Genomic DNA, 17037 nt, shown 5'->3' with positions numbered 1-17037 from the left:
GTGGTAGACGGCCAGCACTTATGGTACCCACAAATGGCCTCGTCACAGCCACACCTTTGCCTGTGACTCCGTAGTCCCTCCCAGTCCTACTCCGTGTTGGCGGAGGTCACCAAGAAGACACGACCAATGGGTGCCCGGTGACGTGGACCCTGGTGCCCAGAGCTCCTCACCCACTCTCCTACCTTTGGGATGCGGGTTCCACCTGCCCTCCCCGCTCCTGGGACCTGCCCCCAGGACAGCCCTGAGATGGTGACGTGGTGTTGGGACCACGTGACAGATGTGACTGAACCCCATGAAGGCCTCTTTATAAGCTTCTAAAACGGGTGGGGAGGGGTGCAGAAATCTACCTGCCCTGTGGCTGCCCGAGACAAGCCTCCTGCGTAGGTTCCCTGACTCACCCACCTGCCACCTGGCATGGCCTGCCCCCTGCACAAACCTGGGGAGCTTCTGAACCCACACCCTGGGCTCGGCCGTGTCACTCACGCCAGCCCACAGGGCACTAGTAGGTCTGATGCAAACCAAAGCTTGAAAAAGTGCCCGCGCGTTTCCACTTGTTCTCCGGCTTCTCTGTGATGCAGTGAGCAGAGCCTGGGCGAGTCGCTGGAGGACGAGATGCAGAGCGGGTCCAACTGCCCCCGTGGAGGCCATCCTAGGCCAGCTAATGGCCTGTGTCCAGAGACATGCGTGAGCCTCAGGCAAGAGCAAGTGACACCCCTTCTCCCTGTAAGCCCAGCCAGGATCAGGGTCCAACCAGTGACCCACGGACCCACGAGAAATAGACGCCGTAGCTGTTGTTGACTGGCCTGACCCTGTATGATGGTGGTGACGAAGAAGCAGGGAGGATCCGGCCAAGCAGCCACAGGCAACGGGGAGCCAGAGCTGTTGTAGGGTCCGCTGCCTGTCCTGCCGCGGCCTTGGGGGCGAGCGAGGTGAGGACAGAGCCCCCACTGCCCCCACCATCCGGCTTCCGGTTCAGCAACCCTGGGACAGCGTCGCTGCTCACACGGCGAGCAAAATGTTCCGTCCTTCCCTGTAACGAGGACTTTGCCACAGAAAGCGATGGAAAATACATTATACATGAGACACAGTTTCTGAACTAGTTGCAAGCGTTGTTCTAGGATATTTTTACTTTTCTTCAAACATTCCCTCGAGGGGTGAACTATCCTACCAAGGAGTTAAACGGAAATAGAAAAGAGCCTTAAAGGAATCCACTCGGCCCCATCATGGTGAGCCAAGCATATTACAGGGTCCCTGTGGCTTTGGGGATTCCTGCCTTCCCTTTAAATAGCTGAGCGATATTACCGTCGTGGTGGTCCATAAACAGCAGGTGTCAGAGAAGCAACAACTTCCCCTATTTTGTGATTAAAAATGTTGACTTCAGATCCACCGACTTGAGAAACATGAGACCCCAGAACAGTAAATCTCTCTACGCCCCCGACTTCCTCGTCTATTAATCATTAGTGCTTCATAGTGTCGTTATGAGGATTAAGAGTTAATTCTTTTAGGGGCGCCTGGGTGGCTCGGTCGATAAAGTGTCCAACTTGGGCTCAGGTCATGATCTCACGGTCCGTGGGTTTGAGCCCCGCGTCGGGCTCTGTGCTGACAGCTTGGAGCCCGGAGCCTGCTTCGGATTCTGTGTCTCCTTCTCTCTCTGCCCCTCCCCCGCTTGTGCTCTGTCTCTCAAAAATGAATAAACATTAAAATATATATATATATATATATATATATATATATATATATATATATATATATAAAAGAGCTAATTCTTTAAAAAAAATTTTAACGTTTATTTTTGAGAGAGAGAGAGAGAGACAGAGCATGAGTGGGGGAGGAGCAGACAGAGAGAGAGACGCAAAATCCAAAACAGGCTCCGGGCTCCAAGCTGTCAGCACAGAGCCCAACATGGGGCTAGAACTCACAAACCGCGAGATCATGACCTGAGCCGAAGCCGGACGCTCAACCGACTGAGCCACCCAGGCACCCCAAAAGAGCTAATTCTTTTAAAGGCGGGCAGTGGTCACTCTAAAAACAGAAACAGCTCCTGTCCCCAGCACATTTTAGAAATCTGCCAGCCAACACAGACTTCCATTCTGGAAAATTCCTGAGCCAAGGATGGTCTCTCTAAGGCATTCCATGCAACTGCCTCTGAGTTTATGTGTCCCTTTTCAACTGTATCGTGTCCCTCAAATAAACACACCGTTCTCTCCAGAGCCCAAAGGAAGAACAGTGCCAGCGGCTAAAAAGACTGGCAATCAAGTCAGTTCATTGTGGCAGGAGTGCTGGGAATTATGGAAAAGGCACCGTCTTCACTATTCTTCCAGGTAGCTAATGCCGGACAAATAACGTGATCCAAAGTGATGTGGGTCTTTCTCTAGGCTCTGGTACATGAATGCATTTAGCAGCCTCCTCTGAGGTCAAAGAAATTGGGACAGAGTTTGAAACGGTCTATTTATAAATGTACAGAGTCAGCAAACGGCTGATGTGTGGCACAGGATACAATCAGGTTTTTAAAAAAAAGACTCCCCCTTATGTAAGCAGCACAAGCTTGCAGTATCGGTCAGTCATCGCTGTAACAATGCCGCATAACAAATCATTCCAGCATTCAGCGCCTCGCAACAATAATCATTTATACTTGCTCGCACAGCTGAAGGTTGACTGGGGGGGAGGGGTCACTGGATCTAGCGGGCTTGGTTCTGAGCTACAGCTGGGCTGGGTCTGCACCCCAGGCCCCCGGGCTCCTTGCAGTGGGTTGGCCCCAGTGACGTCAGAAGGTCAGGAGAGCAGGCACTCCCAGAACTCGGAAGACCCGGCAGAGCCCAGCGTGCGTGCAGAGGAGAGGGTCCCCACCATCCCTGGCTTCGGGGAGGTCATGGCTTCAGGGACGTGACCCCACGGATACAGAGGGTGAAGAGTCGGGAACAGCAGTGTGGTCTTCCTGCTCGACCACTGCCCACCTCCGCCAGCTCCGCCTGTGGGACCACATCGTGGAGTGTCTGCGGCGGGTGCCGGTTTCACGCCTTTCAGCTGTACTTCCCGCCTCGACCCCTCCCCCGAAGCAGGTGTGGCTCGGGTAAGCACGAAGGGGGAGGGGCACAGGCGGTCAGGGTGGTAACTCCTGTGGCCTTATCACCACCCCGTTCTTTCCAGAATAAAACCTGGTGCACCTGCCGCCTCCCACCTGGTTACGCGGCCCCAAAGGACGCAACACCCCCCCGCCCGTCCTCCTCTTCCACAGCCCTGGAGGGAGGGAAAATCATCCATCCCCCGGGGCTCTCTGCAGCCACAGAGGTCAGAAAACCGACAGTGAGACTGGACACAAGCTTGCGGAAGTTGGGGAAAAAGGAGAACCGCAGCCCCGTCAAGCCACACGGCGCGCTGGGTCCTGCCACGCACGCAGGCTCCGGCGAACGCGAGACCATCAGTGACGCACGACCAACTTGGCCCAAGGGAAGTGACACTTGACACGTCCCAGGACAACCAAATCCAGGGTGTGACGAGCACAGCTCGCAAGGAACGCTTCTCCCCGAGCTCATGCCGACCCTGGGCTCTCACTGAACTTCCTTTCCTGAACTTGGAGAGGCAGCAGGGGCCCCTCGTCAGACGCTTCCCGCTCCCACCCCGCCCTTCTTCGTGACCCACGGAGCCGACATCCTGCTCCAGTGGGAGAGCGGCTCACAGAGTGGTCCTGCCCTAGAACGTGAATCATACGCACACGTCAACACAAGAACCCTGCAGTTCAGACAATTACCCAAAGAACACATTTCCTGATAATTACAGAGCTTGAAATGGATCCACTTGAAAATCCCTTCCTTCCTCCCGAGAAAGCTGAGGAGGTGGTTTAACAACAATCAGCTGCTGAAATGCATCACATTCTGGGTGTTAGGAGACAAGTTCCAAGGAATTTCTTGGAAGGTACAGTTCCCAGAAGGTGGTGGTGCTAACCAGACCCACTCAGCCTCCCCCTGTGCCCGGCACGGGCTCAGACTCTGGCAGGAGGACCAGAGCTGGAGCCTGGGGGAGGCCGCCGGCCACGGGCCACCGCACCTGCACCCGCCTCGGCACGGAAGGCATGCCCCGGGGGCGTTCACAGAGGTTTTGGCAGCCACCGAGAGGCAGGACGACAGCGGTAACATGTGACGGTGTCAGCCGTTCTGAGCTGCGCACACCTGTGTCCTCCCCGCTAATTCCCCAGCAGCCTCCCAGGGGAGGCGTTGTGCTCACTGCGCCCGGGGTTAGAGTCGCACTGAGGGCCTCGTGGATCACCGGGGCAGGGGGCAGGACGGGGAAGCAGCAGAGGCCTGTATACATTACCCCCTGTCCGCTAGGGGCCTTCTGTGTAGACGGCGAGCATGACAGAGTTACATGTGATATGAAAATACACATCTGATGTAAGTAGTAAGTGTAGTAAGAGAGACACGTTCCCGGCTAGGTTCTCGCCCAGCCGGTGGCGGGGCCGAGGCCGTGAGGCTGCAGGATGAGTGATCAGTGATCGAGCACGGCTCTCACACCTGCAGACTTGAAGTCAGTGTGCCCTGTCCTCTGCTGTCTACTGGAACTCTCCTCCCTGTCCTCTGCTGTCCACTGGAACTTTCCTTGCTGTCCTCTGCTGTCTACCGGAACTCTCCTCCCTGTCCTCTGCTGTCCACTGGAACTCTCCTCGCTGTCCCCTGTGTCTACTGGAACTTTCCCCCCTGGTGTCGCCTGCTAACATTGAACGAAACATGCCTTCACGGGAGCAGTGGAGGCTGCAGCAAGGTGGGGTTAGGTGGGGGGGATGAGGGGACGGAGCCCATGAAAAGGAAAAAAAAACAGAAAAAGGCCCTTGGAATATGTTTCCTAGAGCAAAACGCCTCATCTACTGCATACAGTTCTAGAAAGTGTATGCAAACTCTATGTAAATTTGCAAATGGTAATGCTAATTCTTGCTCAGCCCCTTTTCTTTCACACCCTTGGCTTTGACCTTCAGGCTGTAAGGCAGGACTCTGGCAGACACGGCCAGGCCACTGGTCCCTGTCCCACCAGAGTCAGTGGTCAAGCAGTCAGAAGGGTGAGCAAGCCTGATGTGAAGGATGTGGATTACTGCCTTGCCAGAGAGTCCGGGGTGGGGGGCTGGGGTACATTCAGGATGGGGGAAAGGGATGTGACAGACACTGTCAGTCGGAAAGCACCAGCCAAAGACCGGAAGTCACAGCCGAAGGCATCACTGGTGCCCAAGATATTACCTGGGAAAGTAATTCACAGATTCATGAACTGCCCTTAATACCAAATGACACGTGCTGTTCTCTTAAATCCTTCTTTACTCTTGGATCACTCGTGTTTCCATATGCTTCTCATCATCTGACCATACTTCCCTGCTGCCTCATCCAAGACGTGAAACTCTAACACACTGAGTGTCTAAGAAAACGTCAACGGGCAAGTAATTGGCAGGAAAAATAATTAACTTTTGATTAAGCTCGCTCTTCCAATGGAAGGCATCATTATTGAAATCTAGAAAAGTTTCAAAAGCTCGCACGATGATTTTCCTTCTGTCGATGCTGGCAAGGTATCTGTTTCTCTCCTACTCACAGGAGGCTCAAAAACTCCTTTCGGGTTGACGGGTGGCTTTACGGTGTCCCGTAGCCCACCCGCTCGGAACAGAGATGGGGGTGTCCTCTGGCTCTCGGCTGCGGGTACCGCTTCCTCCTACCTGCAAGTTGCTGGTCTCTACACTTCGCTGCTCTCTGCACACACTTTCCTGCTGGACGGTGACGTCCCTCTGCCATCGGGCTTCCCCAGCTATGTCTCGGAGAGCACACGCACCCATGAATGTGCATGCACACGTGTGTTCCAGAGGCGCCCGGCGGCCGTGACCTCTGCCCACCCATTCAGAACAACTCTCCGAACGCAGGCTCCCCTTCAACACGCGTCCTGTCCCAGCCCTGACACGCTCCCCGTGACGCTGTCAATCAATCTGCGAGGCTGAGTGGCAGCTGAAACCTCAAAGGAAAGCCAGCAGCTAGTTAAAAGCTTCCTGGAGCCGGGCAGGTGCATCCCCAGCGCCAGCCAGGAACAAAGGCCGCAGGGGCGGCATCAGGTGCAAATGCCACCCATCATCACGCAAAGATAGAGGACCTCCCGATCCAACCAGAGGCACCTGCAAGGGTCCAGCGCCACCACTCTGGTGATGGCCACCACTCTAATCAGCTCCTTTCATCTCTGGAGGTTTCCACACGTTCCCACCTCCCCTGCCCCTGCCATTTGCCTTCGGGGGAGACGGGGCTGGAGCAGGCATGAGCCTCGCTGGCCCCTTTTACCGTGTGACCGGCCACGACCCCGTGGCCGTCCACCCTCGGTGTGGCGTTCCTGCACTGACCTTTCTCAGGAGGAAGCAGATGCGTTCAATGTTCCTCAGCCGTTCCCTCTTCAGGACGCAAAAGAGAGGAAAAGAGGGGAGGTTGGAGGTTAGATGTTCTGCTGCGAGAACCTGAGAAGCCCCCACATTCAGCCCCCAGCACAGGAGGCGGAACCCACCAGAGACCCCTCCCGGCCACGTGGCCTGCATGCTCCCACCCAGCGCCTCCTAACGAGAGTTTCTGCTCATAGAACTCACTAGCAAAAAAACAAATCATCCAATTGTAAATGGGCAGAGGATCTGAATAGATATTTTCCCAAAGAAGACATACAGACGGCCAATGGGTATGTGAAAAGGTGCTCATCGCCCATCATCAGGGAAATGCAAATCAAAGCCACGGTGGGGTACCGCCTCACACCTGTCAGGATGGCCCAAATCAACAACACAGGAAACTACAGTGTCAGCGAGGATGATGCGGAGAGAGGAGAACCCTCGTGCACTGCTGGTGGGAATGCAAACTGGTGCAGACACTGTGGAGAACAGTATGGGGGGGTCCTCAAAAAGTTAAAAATAGAACTACCCTACAATCCAATAATTCTACTTCTGAATATCTGCCTGGAAGAAATGAAATCACTGCCTGGAAAAGATATCTGCACCTCTGTGCTCACTGCAGCGTGAGTAGTATTTCCAATAGCCACGACACGGAGTCTACCTAAGTGTCCCTGGATAGATGAATGGAAGAAGAAAATGTCACACACACACACATACATACATACACAGCATATATATACTATTATATAGTATGATATACACACATATACATACACAGCATATGTATAGTATATTATATAGTATGAGACACATGCACATATACACACACAGCATATATACAGTATACTATTACATAGCATGATACATGCACACACACGCACACAACACACACAAACACTGGAATATTACTCAGCCATAAAAAAGAAGGAACCCCCTGCCGTTTGTAACAACGTGGACGGAGGAGAGGGCATTATGCCGAGTGAAATAAGCCAGACAGAAAAAGACAAATCCCGTGCGATCTCACTTATGTTTGTGGAATCTACAAACGTACAACAACAACAAAGCAAACTCCTAGAAAAGGAGATCAGAAGTGTGGTCATCAGAGACAGGGAGTGGGAGAGGGGTGAAAAGGCACAAACTTGTGGTTATAAGACAAGTACCAGGGACATCCTTCCGGGCGCCCACAATCAGCCCTCCTGGGAAGACCGCTTGGGCCCACTTGGGTCCCTGGAGCACGGGTGTCCTCATTTGTGTCCAAGGTAGGGTGGATCCCCACCATTGGTTTTATTTTTCTAAAGTGAGTATATTTAGGGGAAGTCATCATCCCACTATGCCCCCAGGCTAAGACTTCTGCAAATGTCGAGGTCCCTGTCTGGAGCCTGGCTCACTGCTGGGGACAGGTGCCTAATGGCTGGGCAGGTGATGACGGTCACGTCACACACCGTGTGTTGCCTCCCCTTTCCCGCAATGACTTTCTTGTTTTCTGGAGCCACTGTGAGCACGGCTGCGGCATCCGCCGGCGCTCTGTTACCGAGGCAATGTGGTGGCCGTGGATGTGACGGTAATGAAATTCCTCGCGGATCTGGAGGAGACAGGTGGCTGGGACACTTCTATTTCCCTAACTGACTCATACAGTGATTCCTGGGCGCCCTTTAAGAGCCCACATCAGGACAGATTAGCGCCCACGTGGCAAGGAAGGCGGACCAGGCGTGTGCGCGCCCACACACGCACGTGTGCACCCACACAAACCCCCATGCAGCTGGGCATCGAGGCTGCCTACGTGGAGAATAAGGAAAGGTGTGCAGAACCAGGCACAGAGAGGGTGCCGTGGGACACACGGGCTGGTCCTCAGGGGACAACAGCTCCCTCGCTCCGTGGCGACAGTGAAGGCCCCATTGGGAAGAGGAAGGGAAGGGCTAAATGAGATGCTAGAGTAACACGGGGGCCCCCTCCTCCTCCTGGAAGGGGGTCTGCCCCGAGGGCCCAGCAAGTCTGTGCTTTAGGGGATCTTCCTAGAGCAACTGCTTATAAGCTGAGTCCACCCGGAGCTGGCGTCACGGCCCAGGGAGGTAACTGTTCCGAGCCTCCTGAGGCTGAGCTGCCTCCACGGAGGCCGAGATCGCTCCAACACAGTTAATGAGGCATCTAAAGCGCTTAACTTCCTGCCAGGGAGTAAATCCTAAGAACCAAGAAAATGTGCCTAATATTCTTCCATGTAGGGTTTTAACAGATTTTTTTTTTAAATCCCAGATAAGAGGGACGCCTGGGGGGCTCAGTCGGTTGAGCATCCGAGTTCGGCTCAGGTCATGATCTCATAGTTCGTGAGTTTGAGCCCCGAGTCAGGCTCTGTGCTGACAGCTCAGAGCCTGAAGCCTGCTTCCGATTCTGTGTCTCCCTCGCTCTCTGCCCCTCCCCCACTCATGCTCATTCACGCGCTCGCTCTCTCTTTCTCTCTGCTCCTCCCCCATGTCCTTCCGATGCTCGCTCCCTCTTTCTCAAAATAAATAAACTTTCAAAATCCCAGACAAGACTCCTTTCCCTGGGCCTTCAGTCTGTCTACAAGTTTGGCCAGCAGGGTCCAGGCTCCTTAATTACATCACAACCTGTTGGAAGCGTGGCTCTAATGACAGGAGTAAAGAGCTGAGACCCAGCCTCCAGGCTCACCTCACCCTGCAGGATTCACTTTCATCAACAACAGTTGAGCTCCTACTGTATGCAGGCTCCGTTCTTGCTCCGACCCTCAGCAGAGGCCGCCTCGGCCCCCGTGTGGGTCCTGTTTCCTCCGTCCCATCTGAACTAAGAAAACTGCCTGCTCCGTGATGTTTGTCCGTGGGTCGGATTTGCAGGACGGAGCTGAGTGGAGGACACATTTCTGCACTCGCGTGACCCTGGGGTCATTTCAGAAAGCCCTGGGTGTTCTGAGTGAGCTGCGTCCTGATTTGAGCCCGGACAGCTAGGAGGACGCAGCGCAGGCAGCTGACCCCCCGGGACGCGCCCTCTCGAGCTGAGCAGCTCTGTGCCCTTGGCGGGTGCAGACCAGCCACTGCCAAACAAACGAAACATCCAGAAAGAAGTGAGGCCTTTCAGGCCCTGTGGAGCCAGGTCAGCCGGGGGCGGGGGGGACACCGGCCGATGGAAACAAGATGGATTTTAATGCAAGTTTCATAAAACTAAGGAGTTTCCAAGTGCCTCTGAGGGAGTCTTTCAACTTGTAACAAAATTCTGCTTCCCACAGTCGACTTTGAAAGGGTTTGGCTCTACGCCATGGAACCAAAGCATGGGTGCCAAAGGGATTCTGAAATCAGGCTTCAGAAAATCAGATCTCCGAAAGAGACAACACAGAGGAGGAGGTAAGAACACAGACGGCACACCTCGAATCCTGACCTCACCGCCTGCGAGCCGTGGGCCCCTGCGCAAGTCTGTACTCACGGTAAACGATGCCGGCGTGGGAGAGGATCATACGCTACACACGAGGTTCCCGCAGGCGGAAAAGACTACCAAAACCTGGCGACTCCAGTGAAAACCCTGCACTTCACGGAGGCGACCCTGAAGCCTAGTCCCCTGGTCTTGTGGTTCCTCCAGGGAGCTTAACTTTCCCCAAGAACGGACCCGTGTCCCTGTCACTAGAGAGTGAAGCCGCGAGCCTTCCAGGTTAAGACAGCGTCACACTAGTAAATCCTGCTGTTCAGTCTACAGCCTCTAAATAAAAATATCATCAGGGCGCCTGAGTGGCTCAGTCAGTTGAGCGTCTGACTCCTGAGTTCAGCTCAGGTCATGATCTCGTGGTTTCCGTGATCGAGCCCCACGTCGGGCTCTGTCCTGACAGCCCGGAGCCTGGAGCCTGCTTCAGGTTCTGTGTCTCCCTCTCTCTCTGCCCCTCTCCTGCTTACATTCTCTGTCTCTCTGTCCACCCCCCCTCTCAAAAATAAACATTAAAAAATTTTTTTAAAACAAGTATCAACAGAGCTACTCAAACCAACACTTGCTTCCATGATGGAAGGGCCTGGGAGGACCTTCATCGGTGCTTGGGCCCCGTGAGTTCAGACGGAGAGATGCCCCCCGAGTGACCCGTGTGCACCCCATCCTCTGAGCCCAGCAGTGCTGGTCTGGAATGAGTGTGGACAAGGCCCTGTCCACGTGCGTGGCTGGTCCCCGGCTCCGGGAAGTAGGCTGCACTGACCAGAGAAGCAGAGACCCCACCCACCCCTTCCCCACGGGCGCCCCTATCCGTCTCCTGCACCAAGGCCGCTCTCCACGCCCACCTCCATATGGGAGCAGCTGACAACTGAGAGGGAGTGGTAAGACCCGGGGCGGCGACCTGGGGCAGAGGGGCTGTCACCGCACCGACGACCAGACTGAGTCGGGTTCCCCAGCGGGAAGTGAGTCGGCCTGGGCCCACGGAGCCTCTCGAGGTGGGCGTCTCCCGGGCGGTGGTGTGGGGTCAGGGGCCCCGAACACCCACTCTGCACGTGTCCCACTGAGACGCTGGCCAGTGCTGAGCACGAACGACCACTAAGGAGGCTCCCGTCCCCCACAACATGCTGGTTCAAGGACGAATAACCACAAGACAGCACGAGGCCTCAGCACGGCAGACCCCCCCCCCCCAACCTGGGTGACTGGGGTGCTCATACTTGTGAGTTAAGTGGAGACGTCCGACCTCGGGCTCGAGATGTGTCCTCAACAGCCCGGAGCCAGGCACTCAGGGCTGGTATGTCCTTCACCCGCCCCACCCGTATCAGAACCTCCCTCCTCCACAGGCCCGTCACCACCCTGCCCTCCGCCACCCTGCCCACTGCCCCCCTGCCCTCTGCCACCCTACCCACCACCCCCCTGCCCTCCACCACGCCCCTGCCCTCCGCCACCCTGCCCCCTGCCACCCTGCCCTCCTGAACCCTGCCCACCACCAGCTCCCACCACTTACCGCGTGAACAGGGTTGCACTGGTCTATGGGGCTCTTAAAATCTGTCCTTAACTCATCGAAGGCAATTATCTGAAACGAATACGCAGAGTCGAGATGTTAGTGCAAACGTGAGCCAATGCACCAGGCCACGAGCTCCCTGTAGGTCTGCTGCAAATGATAGCAGGGGCGGGGAGGTCAAGGACAGGAGGCTGGCTGGCTGTCGGAGCTGGCGACACACGCCTGGGGCTGACTGGGCTTCTCTGCCATGTTCTGCGTCCGCTTAAAAGTCCCCCAAATAGGGAACAGGCCAGGTGCTGCATTAGGCCTCATCCTTGTGGCTGGCAGACAAATAAGGCCCACAGACCTCATACGCAGCCTGGTGAGGACAGACGACAGAACCGTCCTCTCAAAGCTAAACTCACTCACAAACTAGCCCTAGAGGAGGTCAGAGGCCAGGGCCTCAGGTGCACGGAGCTGGCGGGTCAGGAGAGGCAGGGCCAGGCCAGGGGGGTCTGCAGAGAAGTCAGGAAGGGAAGAAGAACTCAGTGGGAAGCTGTTTCTTTTTTCAAATTTAGTTATTTATTTTGAGAGAGAAACAAGAGAGAGTGAGCACACTAGCAGGGGAGGGGCAAAGAGATGTGGACAGAGGATCCAGAGAGGTCTCTGTGCTGACAGCACAGAGCCTGACGTGGGGCTTGATCTCACGAACCGCGAGGTCATGACCTGAGCCGAAGTCGGACGCTTAACCAACTAAGCCATCCAGAAGCCCCACATCAAAGTACTTTTCAAGGTTCCCCCCTTTTATATGAGCCAGCAACACTTTTTTTTTTAAAGTCTGTTTATTTTGAGAGAGAGAGGAGAGAGAGAGCGTGCACAAGCAGGAGAAGGGCAGAGAGAGAGAGGGAGAGAGAGAACCTCAAGCAGGCTCCACACCGTCAGCACAGAGCCCTACACGGGGCTTCATTTCACGAACCACGAGATCATGACCTGAGCCAAGATCAAGACTCGGACGCTTGACCGACAGAGCCCCCCGGGAGCCCCCATGTGTGAAGCTGTGGCTGTGAGCTTGAGCCCTGTCTGTGCCACCACTAAGCCGAAGCTAACTCATCACAGAGGTCCTGCCCCAGACTCTCCAGCCTCTCCCCGGCCCCAACCGCCACAGGGTCACAGAGCAACGACTCACTGGCCAAATGGAGTCCCCGCGAGGGGCCCCACCAGGGCTAGTGATGCCCCCTCCCCACAGCAACATCAGCAGACTCTCAGGCGGGGAGCAGCCTGGACCCATCTCAAGAGGCAGGGAGTTGTATCTCAAGGAGCTCTCCTTCTTTAGGCCAACAGCAGTTATAATCAGGGGATTAAAAATCACCTTGCTTGTCTACAAGTTATTTTGCTAAAAATAATAGCGCTGTACTGCGGCAAACCCTTCCTGGAAGAGTGAGAAGTGGCTGAAATCCCAACCCGCTATAGGTAATGAGTCCCCAGGGCTGCCCCACTGAGGGCTGAGCATTTAGGAGACGCCTCTTTTCTCTGGAATGTTCTCTCCCGGCAGTGCCCACTGGCTTCCGCAAGCGCCTCGCTGGGTGAGCCCTCACGATCTCGAGTCTGCATCGCGTGATCTTACTGCTCGCGCACTGGGCGCACTGGGTAGGGCGCCGGCCTGGCGTCCGGTTCGGGGAGCCGAGCCCCAGGCACCGTGCTCGGATGACGGGGTCTCCGGGCTCGGACAGCGAGCACCGTGCCCCAGGTCCGGAATCCAGGATCAGCTGTGTGCCTTGCAACACAGCGTCGCTTCTCTGGGATCGAAAGGGCAGAAAGGAAGTGCGAAGTTACTAAAGACTCCGGAAGACTCCTCGCCCTGTTCGTAGCTTCGGGACACAACGGTGAGCGGGAAGACACGGCCCTGTCGTCACAGAGCTTACCACAGGGACTGGGTGGGGGTGATACGAAGAAACAGAATTGGGGGGAGGTCCGAGAGGTCTCTGGGGAGGTGCCCCCTCACCTGAGAGACCTGAATGACCAGGAGCCAGACATGGAAAGTTCCAGAAGGAAGTTAGGCTGCAGAGGCCCCGAAGGGGAAGCAAGGTCTGAAGGAGGGAGATGCAGAAGGGCCACAGAGGCCGAAGCCCCCCGATGGAGACACCACGGGAGACGAGGCCGGGAGCAGGGACCGGCCAGAACCCCACCCCGTGGCTCCACCAGCTAGGCCTCTGTGGTCCCCGGCGCTGTGGCCTCCGGGGGGACTTGCAGAGCTGAGCACGTCTGCTGCTCGCAATCTGACAAAGGGAACCAACCGCCTGGACGTGACCGAGTGGCCATTGGCGACACACCGGTGCTGGTGACCCCAGCGCCGACCGCGCACGCCGGGGAGGTGCTGGCGAGCAGATCAGGTCTTTCGGCAAGGCCGCGAGTTCACCCAGCGGAAAATCAGTGCCCAGAGTGGGGGACAGAAGGAGGGGCATCCTGGCGCATCGGACCGGGGAAGCCAGGTGGCAGCTGGGCATTGGGAAAAGCAGTCCGTCGTTTTCTAATGGGGGGGGGGGGCTCGTGGCCCGAGCCCGGAATTTCTGCCTCCGGGCCCACCTGGAGAGGGACGGCTCCCTCACCCGGGTCTGTGCTCAGACTCCCACACGGAGTCCAGCGGGGCCAACCCCTCTCCTCGTTTCTCCGTGTCGTGGGCCGAATAACGTCCCCGGGTTCTCATCCTCCCGGAACCTCAGAACGTGACCCTATTTGGAAGTAGGGTCTCTGCAGATATAATCACTCAAAATGACACGACGGGCCCGAAATCCAGCGACAGCGTCCCCGTAGAGAAAAGGACACGGGAGACTGCAGTGCTGTGGCTACAAACCAGGAGAACCGCGGATCGTCAGCAGCCACCGCAAGCCAGGAGCCTCCCCAGAGCCTCCTGAGAGAGCAGTCTCAACTGCGGACTTCGGCCTACAGACGTGGGAGGGAAAAACACCTGTGATTTCAGGCCACCTAGTCAGTGGTGGCCGTGAAGGCAGTCATGGGAAAACCAATACACTCCATGCACAGAGTGTCTGAAATTGCCACTGCTGGGACCTGAGACATCTGCGGGAAGACATGGCTCTGGTGACAAACAGGAGCATTTCTGGCCCAAAATAAATACCGCCCGCCCCCCGGGGAAGCAGGCTTTTACCTGCACCCTGAGCCTTCCCGTAAGTCCTCCAAAGCCACACTCAGGATGCACTTGTAGGGGCGCCTGGGTGGCTCAGTTCAGCGTCCGACTTCGGCTCAGGTCATGATCTCACAGTTCTTGAGTTCGAGCCCCACATCAGGCTCTGCGCTGACGGCCTGTCAGTGCAGAGTCTGCTTCAGATCCGCTGTCCCTCTCTCTCTGCCCCTCCCCCACTCACACTCTCCCAACAATAAATAAATATTAAAAAAATAATAAGGCACTTGTAATTTAGAAAGAAGGGGGTTTTTATGACCTCACCATGTCTTTTCCCTATTCCCTATCACACCATTCCCACAACACGCAGCCCAAGCCCGCTCTGGGACGGGAGAGGGATGGCTGATGGGAACAAGTTTACTGCTGGGGAACCACGTGTGGCGTGACATTTGGTCCCGGTTCTATGTCTGACCCTGGTGCGGCCATGAGTCCTAGCATCTCTGTTCCCTGACCCTAACCCGCTCCAGGCCAGGGTCTGCTAAGCCACCTCTCAGCCCCTCGGAAGAAAGCTCCGCACTCACGGACACCAGCCGCTCCTTCGGGTCCTGGCTCAGCTCCTGTCGCCGCACCGCATGCAGAGACCCAGGGTCTCTGACACGCAATTTACTGCCCACCTCCTTTCCTAAAACCGTGCAAGGCCCACAGGTCACGGGTACTTTAAACTTCCCTAAGTATTTTCACGTGTTTTATTTTGTGTTCGTTTTCCATAACATCCCAAATTGGGGTGCCGTCCGCTTTCCCAGTGAACAATCGAGGAGAATGACGGGTCATCAGGAATGCCCGAGGTCACCCAGCAGAAGGGGGACTAAAACCGTCCCTCCCTCCGACGCTCCTCCTTGTGCTGTTTGCACGGGGCCGCACAGCCTCACCGCTCTTCCTGGGGGAGTGAGAAATGTTTACTAAGCCCCCACCGGTACAGGGTGCCATACTGGGCAGGACACAACGGGCTGAGCACCGATAGCCCTGTCTTCTAAGGACTCCCAGTCAAGGAAATTGCTTAACCCTACCCGGCCAAGAGCTTAGAAAAGAGAACTATTTCAGACCGGCACAGGGCGTCTGAGTCTCCCCCTAACCTCACCCCGATTTCACCTCCGTATCAGTCAGCGTTCTGGAGAGAACTGGCTCATGCAGTTCCAAAGGCTGGCAAGTCCCAAACCTGCGGGGCGGGCCGGCAGCCCGGAGACACAAGCGAAGTCAATGCTGCAGGAACAGTCTGAAAGCCACCTGCTGCAGAATTCCCTCTGGCTCACGGGAGGCCAGTCTTCTCTTCTATTCGGGGCTTTGGCTGATTAGATGAGGCCCACCCACATTAGGGAGGACAATCTGCTTGTGCTCAAAGTCACTGATTCATTTCCATTTTATTTTTTAGTTCTCTTTCTAAAATCCAGTACAGTTAACGTACAGTGTTACGTCGAACACTTCTGTGCACGACTCAGTGCTCATCATGAGAAGTGTAGTCTTAATCCCTTTCACCTAGTTCACCCATCACTCCCCCACCCTCCGCTCTGGGGACCATCAGCTTGTTCTCCAGAGTTGAGAGTCTGTTTCTTGGTTAGTCTGTTTCTTTGTTTTGTTTCTTAAGTTCCTCATATGGGTGAGATCGTACGGTCTTTGTCTTTCTCGGACTTATTTCACTTAGCATTGTACCCTCTACAAGCAATCCACGTTATCGCAAATGGCAAGATTTCATTCCTTTTTATGGCTAATATTCCGTTCTTTTTCATCATCAGTCCATGGACACTCGGGCTGCTTCCACAGCTTGGCGATTGTAAATAATTCTGCTGTAAACACAGGGGTGCATGTATGCTTTCGAGTTGGTGTTTTCATATTCTTTGGGTAAATACTCAGCAGAGGAATTACTGATCATATGGTAATTTTAATTTCCTGAGGAACCCCCCACACTGTTTCCCACAGTGGCTGTACCAGTTTGCATTCCCGCCAACAGTGCACGAGGGGTCCCTTTTCTCCACGTCCTCCCCAGCACCTGTTGTTTCCTGTGTTGTTGATTCTGGCCATTCTGACCGGTGTGAGGTGATATCTCGTTGTGGTTTTGATTTGTATTTCTCTGATGATCAGTGATGTTGAACATCTTTTTATGTGTCTGTTTACCATCTGGATGTCTTCTTTGGAGAAAGGTCTATGTCTTCTATTTTTTAATCAGATTATTTGGTTTTTTTGGATGTTGAGTTGTGTAAGTTCTTCATATATTTTGGATACTAGCCCTTTACATCATGTGCAAATATCTTCTCTCATTCCATAGGTTCCCTTTTAGTTTTGTTAATTGTTTCCTTCACTGTGCAGAAGCATTTTGATATAATCACATTTTTTTTTTTCATTTATTTCCCTTAGGAGACATATCTAGAAAACTTGCTATGGCTCATGTCAGAGAGACTGTGCTCTCTTCTAGGATTTCTATGGTTTCAGGTCTCACATTTGTCTTCAATCCAATTTTTTTTTAATTTCTTTTTAAGTTTATTTATTTTGGACAGAGACAGAGTGCGAGCATGAGCTGCGGAGGGGCAGAGAGAGAGGGAGACACAGAATCTGAAGCAGGCTCCAGGC

General features: G+C 54.8%; 1 protein-coding gene across 4 annotated transcripts in view; it reads right to left on the bottom strand.

The window, feature by feature from the left end:
• Window positions 1-17037, bottom strand: part of CNIH3 (cornichon family AMPA receptor auxiliary protein 3) — an 89256-nt gene that overhangs the window by 35383 nt on the left and 36836 nt on the right. For all 4 annotated transcript variants that reach the window (XR_006198953.1, XM_042925676.1, XM_042925680.1 and 1 more), the window contains exons 2-3: window positions 11304-11372; window positions 6353-6400 (exon numbers count right to left, since the gene is read on the bottom strand). Coding sequence is in view for 3 of the 4 variants with exons in the window: in XM_042925676.1 (XP_042781610.1) it covers window positions 6353-6400; window positions 11304-11372 (117 nt within the window). In the remaining variant the exon portion in view is untranslated. The remainder of the gene's footprint in view (window positions 1-6352; window positions 6401-11303; window positions 11373-17037) is intronic.

Source organism: Panthera leo, chromosome F3 (genome assembly GCF_018350215.1).
Source record: "Panthera leo isolate Ple1 chromosome F3, P.leo_Ple1_pat1.1, whole genome shotgun sequence".
In the NCBI taxonomy this organism is placed as follows: Eukaryota; Metazoa; Chordata; class Mammalia; order Carnivora; family Felidae; genus Panthera; species Panthera leo.
The sequence above is the reverse complement of the archived record's forward strand: the minus strand, read 5'-3'. Positions and strand labels throughout refer to the sequence as shown.